This window comes from Pectinophora gossypiella, unplaced genomic scaffold (genome assembly GCF_024362695.1).
Source record: "Pectinophora gossypiella unplaced genomic scaffold, ilPecGoss1.1 Pgos_46, whole genome shotgun sequence".
NCBI lineage: Eukaryota > Metazoa > Arthropoda > Insecta > Lepidoptera > Gelechiidae > Pectinophora > Pectinophora gossypiella.
The window spans coordinates 472,869-481,981 of record NW_026063256.1 but is presented as its reverse complement, the minus strand read 5'-3'; the positions used below and the strand labels follow the sequence as shown (position 1 = coordinate 481,981).

The 9,113-nt window shown below is 41.0% G+C and overlaps 1 protein-coding gene across 1 annotated transcript; it reads left to right on the top strand.

Moving 5' to 3' along the window:
- Nucleotides 1–2,259: 2,259 nt before the first annotated feature.
- LOC126381348 (uncharacterized) lies at nt 2,260–3,252 on the top strand. The gene has a single exon (XM_050030844.1). The coding sequence runs from the start codon at nt 2,260–2,262 to the stop codon at nt 3,250–3,252; it is 993 nt and encodes a 330-aa protein (XP_049886801.1).
- Nucleotides 3,253–9,113: the final 5,861 nt, after the last annotated feature.

Sequence of the window (9,113 nt, the reverse complement as noted above, 5' to 3'; positions counted from 1 at the left end):
GGTCCACTCAAAACGTGGTACGAACATCCCCGCTTTCACCCTGCGAGGTATCTCGCTCTGCCGCACAACGACAAGATGAGATCCCTGGCGGGGCGACGGTACTTTGCTGATGTTCTGCTTTAGCCATTGGACGGCGAGGTCGTCTTCGCACCACATCTTCAGCGCCCCTTCACTGCAGAAGGCTTTCCCCCTAAAAGCCACTACATTGTAGTCTGGCGAATCCGGGGATGTGGGCTTGAAGAGTTCCTCAAGCAAGAGGTCGTCAATGGCCTGCTCTATTTTAGCAGCCTCATCAGCCGTCAAGGTCCTAAAGGGAGCAGTGATGATCGCTACCTGCAGCTCATTAGTAAGCAACGAGTCTGCATAGCTCACTGACTCCCTAGTGGTATTCGAGGGGCGCCCTCCTTTGACCCGTTTGCTACCACCACGGGGTGAGATGGTATCATCCGGACGTGGCCGTTTCGAGGGCTGGGCAGCAGTAGGCTCGGCACTAGCTGGCTTATGCCTGACTCCTGCCCTTTTTCCTCTAGGCCTGGACGACGCCTTCCTCTTCGGTACGTCGGAAGACGTAGATGCGGACGGTTGGGGTGCCTGACCGATCTCAGCAGTCCCTGCAGCACGTAATTCGGCGCGGGGGGGCTGCTTAATTTCGGCAGCGGCAGCGTTGGCTTTTAATGGCCGTTCAACCGCCACCGTATGTTTCGGGGTCGACGACCCTTTGGCTGGTGACGGTTTCCTCCCTTGGCCTTCCGCCTTCTTCGCCTTCCTGGCTAGAAGTCGCGCTTGAGCGCGTCTAGCTTTCTTATTTGAAGGCTGGGTCAGAGCCTTAGTAGAAGAAGCATTGCTCACGGCTTTATCTTTTTTGCCCGTTCTCCTTTTCGGGACTACTAAATGCCAAGGCGACTCCCTGACCCTGGAAGTCGATGGCATGGCCTGAGCTAAAGCCGTGAGATCCAACGTGGTCGCGCTGGGGAGCGCAGCCTTGTTGGATTTACTATCCGAGACCGGCGCGGTCGGAGACGCAGCGCGTTGTCCAATCCGGTTCTCGTGGAAGCCATGGTATTGGTTTTTTAGATTCGTCTTCGGCGGCGTTCCACCCTCCCTGGAGCCCGCAGATGGGGATACGTACACTGTAGTGCACGAACGCCAAAACTACCCCGAAGATATAGGTCCCCGCCCCAACAGAAAGACGAGCCTAAACGAATCGAAGGAATTCCGAGACTGCTACGCAACCACGAGTAGTTACGCAGCTCATCAAGGGTCCCGCGACCGCCGGCTGCCCCCCATTGGTTGAGGAACCTCGCCTGACCGCCCTCTGACGGGCGAGTCGCAGCCGATTGATCATAAGTGGCTAGCTTATAATCTCCCGTTTTAGGGTAAATCCGGGCCAAAGTGGTGTGTTGCGGCCTGCTCAACCACCAGGACACCTTCATCACCCTGTACGGGTCTCCACGCACGGCACAAACACGCGGGTGGCCATAATCCCGTCCGTCAATCATCGATTCGTTGTGATGGCGGGCCCACAGCGCATGGCCACGTCGCGCTGTAACGAGGGGGGTTTGCTAGAAACCAGTTTTAAGGCGCCGGTGGTTCGCCTGCGCCCTACACAGTTCTGCTGTTAAGATCGCTCGAGGTGGATATTATGTGCGAAACTCGTGTGTGATCTTAACATTGCCCAGGGTGCACGACCCCTGAAGGGGGCCCGGCTATGCCGGCGAGGACGTACTGTGTAGGACTTGATGGTAGGCGCCCTGTAGCCCGAGTTCGCACTCCCCTGGCGTGCGCGTTTCGGCATTTCCTGGTGCTTGTTGGTGAAAATCTCTAGCTAGATTAACACCCCAGGACCCTCTACACTACCACCCAAAGCACCCCTTGTTATTAATTTGTCAACAGTGTTATTAATTTGTGTTGGAATTCTGGGCGGAGTGTGATAATCCTCGGATCCTCTCGTACTATCTTGTGGGGCGACTCGTATAGGCCGGCATCCATATTGGATCTTGTATTGCTGCGTCCTACTCACTTGTAACAATTTTGAAAACATATTTGAAGTTCCCAAAAGAGGTGTCTGGCCCGAGGTTTGAGCCCGCGTCGTTTGGATTGCAATTCACGCTTGCTACAGTTGCGCTAAACAGGCGAGTGTGCCGCGAGCTGGATTTGCATTACTCTATCGACTGCCTACTGTGTTGCCTTCGATACCTAAGTGATTATAAGTGTAATACCTATAATTCGTGTATACGTATTAAGTTGCATTAAGTCAAGATGGTTCAGTGCGACAGGTGTGGCGACAGCGTGCAAGACTATGTTCAGTGCAGTAGCTGCAAGAAAGTTTTTGATTATCCATGCTCAGGAATTACTGAACAAGGATTTCGCAAACTTGGTGCGGATCGTCAGGCTGTATGGAAGTGTCCGAGCTGTAAGCAAGGAACTCCAAAGGTTGGCAGAGCGTCCAAGCCCATTAGTGAAACTTTGAAAGCGACCAGCGAGTCTGCGACCGGACCTTGCGGTTTGTGCATTACATCACCTACACCTACGCAGCGTACGCCGGTGACCCTGGAGCAGGTAATGGCTGAACTTAACAGTATTAAAAAAACGCTAGCTCCCCTCTTGAATGTAATGGAAGGTATTCAAGAGATTAAAAACGAGATCTTAGAGACCAAAACATCTGTAAGTGAAGTGTCATCTAAACTTCAATCTCTTAAGGAGAGGCTTCTAGTTGTCGAAAGGGCTCGGGATGATGCAACAAAATTGGAGGATCGTATTTCTCGGATTGAAGCGGATGTCAATGAGAGGAACCAATGGACGCGGCTAAATAACATTGAAATCAAGGGTGTTCCTATAAAAGAGCGTGAGAACCTACTTGAAATTGTGTCCAAGTTAGGTGCTAAAATAATGTATCCTGTCGCTAAACAGAATATTAATTTTGTAACCAGAGTTCTATCGCAGAATAATAAGTCAAAGCCGATCATAGTTTCATTTGTAAATAGGTATTTTAAAGAAGATTTTGTAGCGGCTGCTCGTCAATTTAAAAAACTCTATCCTTGTGATATTGGACTCCAGGGCTTATCTCAGATCTTTGTAAATGACCACCTTACCGTGCAGAACAAAATGCTGCTTACAGACGCGAAGAAGATTGCTAAGGAGCATAACTACGAATACGTCTGGGTAAAAAACTCGAAGATTTTTGCAAGAAAAAACTCAAGCTCGAAAGTGATTGCCATAAAAGGATTGAAAGACTTGGACAAAATTCATTAGATGGGTATAAAGTGAATTTCTACTGTTCGCTTGTGTTTATCATTGTTATTTTAAGTGTCTTTAGTTTACTCGCAATTGCGTTTAAGTACTTGGTTCTATACCTTTTTGGATTATTTGCTGGTATTGCTGTTACATATTATTATGTCTTTATTAGTTTTGTTTATTCATTCAGTCATTGCTTTTGTATCGCTGTATTTGGTGGATTTCTATTGCCGATTTTTTAAGATAGTTGTGCTATGCCTTAAAGAAATAAATATACTGGACGGTCGCAAGTCAATATATTTATGAAAACATTATGTATGTGCGTAAAAATGTATCTCTCCTTCCGAGAAACTGTGAAAGGCATACTTACAATACAAGGAATAAAAATAAAATTGTTGTTCAAAATTCTAGATTAAGTAAATTAAATTCATCTTTTTTGGGGTTATGTATACGTTTTTACAATAAAATACCAGATAATATTTTAAATTTGTCAGAGAACAAATTTAAAGCTCACGTGAAGCTTACTTTATGTAAAAAAGCCTATTATAAGATTAATGATTACCTAAATGATAAAAATGTCTGGTATTGAATGTGTTCCTCTAGTTATTAAATAACTTGTAATGTACCCTCATTGATTTAAAAGATGTGTTGCTGTTGCAGTTTCTTGTCATTTCTTCTCCTCAGCCATAACACCTTGCGAAATGACGTAAATTCAAAAATGTTACATTGACCTTCAACAAGTTTATCCATGATAATTACGTTGAATAAATGATTCTGATTCTGATTCCTTAAGCGCAAAATTCATTCATTTTTTGTACAGAAGGGGCATGTTTTTGCACTCTATCTGCATATTACGATTTGCTACCAAAATTGCAGAGGACTGCGGACAAAAACCGGCATATTTTCTAGAAACTTGTTGACGACCAACTATGACATAATAGTTCTTACGGAGACATGGCTGTTGGATAGCATACATGACGCAGAACTGGTCGACGATAGGTATATTCTTTATCGGCGTGATCGCAATTATAAGCTCACTCAGCAGACCATGGGCGGCGGGGTAGCAATCGCGGTCCGACGAGACCTATCGGTTACTTATCGTCTTGAATTTAACTCCAGTGCCGAAGACATTTGGATTACTGTATCGCTCTGCAATTCACTCAATAAGAGAAATATTAACTTACATATTTGCTCACTTTACTTAATAAAACAAAACTTTTTCAAAACAGTTAGAAAACTTCCTAGTTAATGTCAAACGGGTAATGGACATGAATGGATCAGATAAATTCTTAATTTTAGGCGATTTTAACATGAGAGATATTGTTTGGATGTCCTCTGATATAGGATTGCAACCCAGCAACTACACAAATAATGAAATGCTGTCTCACTTTATCGACGCTATTCGTGAATGTAACCTGGTTCAGTTCAACGGCTTTCCTAACTCAAACGGAGTGATTCTAGATCTGGTCCTCTGCACAGATACTGTCTTGGTGTCTGAATGCAGCGACCCATTAGTATATGAGGATTTTAATCATAACAGCTTAATTATTCGGCCAACTTTTATAGAACTGAATCCTCTAAATATTAACAAAAGGACAATCTATTTATATAATCGAGCGGATTATGATAAGATTTGCAGTCACTTAACTAGTTCAGATTGGCCGAATATAATGGGTGGATGAAGGCGTGGCTAAATTCTATGAAATAATCTACGAATTAAGAAATAGCTTCGTACCCACCCGTTCCGCCAGGCGTCGCTCATATCCTCCGTGGTACAATTCATCGTTAATTAAGATGATCAAGGAAAAAATCAAGTACTTCTCGAAGTTTAAAATATATGGAAACAAATATGATGACCTGTCCTTCCGGCTACTACGTGACAGAGTGAAGCGTAGCGAGGATATGTGTTATAGGGAATATATGAGTAGGGTAGAAGATACTATTTCAAAAAATCCTAAGCTGTTCTGGTCGTACGCCAAGAGCAAGCGAGGGACTAGTTCCTACCCAGCCAAAATGACTTACTCCTCTGAAGTAAGTGATTCTGGTGCAGGTATAAGTGAACTTTTCTCAGAGTATTTCAAGTCTACATTCCTAGGAAATTCCTTTGCCACTGCCTCTTGTACTTCGCCTCCCCTACGTGTTGAATCACCTACTCCCTGTGACATAGCTTCGATCGAGGTGTTGCAGACACATATCTACCGACTCCTTAAATCCCTCGATTTGTCTAAATCGGCAGGGCAAGATAATCTGCCAGCATCGTTTCTGGTTGGTTGTGCCAAGCAGCTTTCACTACCGGTTTCGATCTTATTTCAGCGCTCTCTGCGTGAGGGCATTGTTCCTTCTATATGGAAATCGGCGTATATAACGCCAATACATAAAAAGGGTCCCAAAAATAAGGTCGAGAACTACAGACCTATCTCAAAACTTTGCCTACTAGCAAAGGTTCTAGAACGTATTGTTTTCAACCAACTGTACAACTGTATTAGCCACAGTCTCATACCTCAGCAGCATGGGTTTACGAGGGGCAGATCGACGGTTTCCAATCTCATTATACTTGACGATTACATTACTGCTAACATGGCACAAGAAAATCAAATTGATGTTGTCTATACGGACTATAATAAGGCTTTCAATCGCATTGATCATGATATACTGTTGTCCAAGCTTTTTGCCTTAGGAATAAGCGGTGATCTATTTCGCTGGTTCACTTCATATGTTGAGAACCGAACTCAAGCAGTGGTTTTGAACGGCTTTTCATCTTTTTGGGCGGTAATCCCCTCAGGCGTACCTCAGGGAACTCTTTTGGGCCCATTACTCTTTAACATTTTCATAAATGATATAGTATGCTTCAAAAATTCTGAATGTCTATTATTTGCTGACGATATGAAAATCTATTAACTGTTTGGAAGACGCTCAGCTTTTACAAGAAGACTTAGTCAGACTTGACTATTATTGCAAGCTAAATAAGTTAGACCTTAATGTAACGAAATGTTGTATTGTTAATTTCACGCGTAAGAGAAGTGTTTTTTCGAATAGTTACTTTCTCGGGAATTCGATGCTATCTTCAAAAACTCTGATTAGAGACCTAGGCGTTCTTCTCGACACTAAATTACAATATATGATCAGCATATTGAATACTGCGTAGACAAAGCATACAGGTCTCTGGGTTTCGTAAAGCGAATCTCGAAAGACTTTAGGAGGATGAAGACCGTCAAAATAATTTATTGTGCTTATGTAAGAAGTCATCTAGAATATGCTTCCCAAATATGGAACCCTTATTACAAGAAGTACATAGATGGCATAGAGAATATTCAAATGAAATTTATAAGATATTTAAGTTTTAAATTCCGCCAACCTTATTCTTCTGCAGATTATGTATTAACTTGCAACAAGTTTCACATTCTTCCGCTGTATCTGCGTCGAAATATTGCCGATGTTTGCTGCTATATGAAGATTGCACAAAGCAAAATAGATTGTCCGCAGCTCCTCTGTAATATTAATCTGTTACCTCCCGGAAAAATACTACGTAGGAATGACTTGCTACACGTCCCTTTTAATCGCACTATCTACCGGAATAACAGCTTTCTGCTGAGAACGGCAAAGATGATCAACAGGCATAATGCGGTTGACCGCTTTGACTTGTTTTATAAAAGTACACAAACTATCAAATCGATACTGCATAAAGAACCAGACTTGATATGTTAGCACTAAGACTGGCTTTGACTTATTATGTATTTAAATATTTTTTCTTTTCATTTGTGGTAGCTTGTTGATTGGCATTTAATCTTTCGAACTCCGGAACGCGGATCTCGACCAGACACAATGTAAAATCTATTGTGTCTGGTATCTCGGCATATGAGAGGTTAAGTATTATAAGTCAAAACATTTTGTAAATTAGGCTGTAAGCTCCCCGAAAACAATAAAATAAAATAAATAAATAAAATAGTGTTTTGATCCTTTTTCAGTAGATCAATGTTCCAGTCGCCGCAAAGACAATTTTTTTTGTGTTTGAATTTAAGTATCATTGTTTCTAAAAGTTTTTCTAATTTGTACAAAAATATACCAATGTTTGACTTTTTATTTATAGGTATTCTAGAAATATTAATCACGATAAGACCTATTCCGACTATCTCAACTCCACAGCATTCGAAATAAAAATAATTTGCAAGTTCGGTAACAAAGCAAGTAAGGTGATAGATAGTAACCTAGAAAAGGATATGGGCTATTAATATTCATGCTATCGTACTTAAGGCGTAGGCAGTAGACAGAAAACTAATTAAGTTAGTGATTTTAATCGTTTGTTTTAAAAGTTTGCCTCATTCACGCCTTAACGTCTGAACGGAATTTTATAAGACTTGGTTAATTTAAAGATAGGATCTTAGGCACGGACACAGGCTACTTTTTATGGCGGGAAAATACCTCATTCCCGCGGAAATCTAGATTTCGTGATCGTGTCAAGAAGCGCATGACGCCATAGCTATTGGAATGATTTCGATGTTTTTTTTTAAACTGAGTGACTTCAAGTTAGTATTTGATCACTTTTCTAACTTAGAGAGTAGGTAGGCGCCATGATTTAGGGAATTTATGATAAAATTTTGATGCAACTGTCTTTATTAAACAGTTATATCTCATTCCTACAGGAACCTACACATAGCTATAGCTAGCTATCTATTAACATTAAAACTCTTTCTAGAATCACATTACGCCAATTAATTGATCTGATTTGTATACGTTTTTTTATTCAACTGACTGTTACATTACATACAGATAAAATCTAATTACTTACACCACATAATTAATATAGTACTACATGACTAGCTACGCTTAAAACTTGAGGAGGTAATTAGATAGACATTTATACGAACTTTAAGCCCAGTAATCAATCATAGTAATAAGTTAATACTCATTTTAGACAAAGAAACGGATAGGTAATCAGTTCGTCAACGAAATTATAACACCTACACTTAGTTTGTTTACTATTCAACGAGGGAAAATAATCCTTACTAATATTATAAATGCGAAAGTAACTCTGTCTGTCTGTCTGTCTGTTACGCTTTCCCGCTTAAACCTCTCAACCGATTTTGATTAAATTTGGCACAGACAATCTTTAGACCCTGAGAAAGTACATAGGGTACCTTTTATTGCGAAAAGAAGGGACGAAGAGATTGAAATAGGGGTTGAAAGTTTGGATGGGATATTTTAATTTTAAAATATAAATCCATGAAACTTTATATTTAAGCACTTGATAAAAAATAATTAAACATTTGTTCTAGCGTTTCTGAAATTTCGACCAGTGAGGGGGTGATATGAGGGTGAAATTTTCAGTTTGTATGGGAGTTCGTCATTTTTGGGGATAACTTGATAAGAAAGATAAGAACTTGATAAGAAATAAAAAAAACAACTTGTTAAAGCGTTTTTGAAAATTCGATCTTTGAGGGGATGAAATAGGTGTTGAAATTTTTTATGAGGTTCGTCATTTTTCACGATAAAAATATTAAATTTTGTATTTAGGCACTAAATAACAAATAAAAAATCGTTTGTTCTAGCATTTTGAAATTTTTACCAGTATGAGGGTGAAATACGGGTTGAAAGTTTGTATGGGTATTCGTAATTTTTGAAGATAAAACCATGAAACTTGGTACGTAGGTCTCTTAGGATGTGCAGAGTTTTTCAACAAACGGAATTCCCGAAATTCGAACGGAACGGAACGGATTCGGAACGGGAACTACGAAGCCAAACTTTTTGTATACAAAGTATTAACCACTGAACCTAAGAACATGAGGTCGGCGTGTCGCAAAAAGGGTCCCATACAAAATTAGGAATTAATTTTTAAACAAAAATCGCCAAAAGTAACATTCGGGATCCGGGGGGATGTGGGA

What these genes read in the sequence shown, in the direction of transcription:
- LOC126381348 (XM_050030844.1), top strand. Translation starts at nt 2,260, where the DNA reads ATGGTTCAGTGCGACAGGTGTGGCGACAGCGTGCAAGACTATGTTCAG.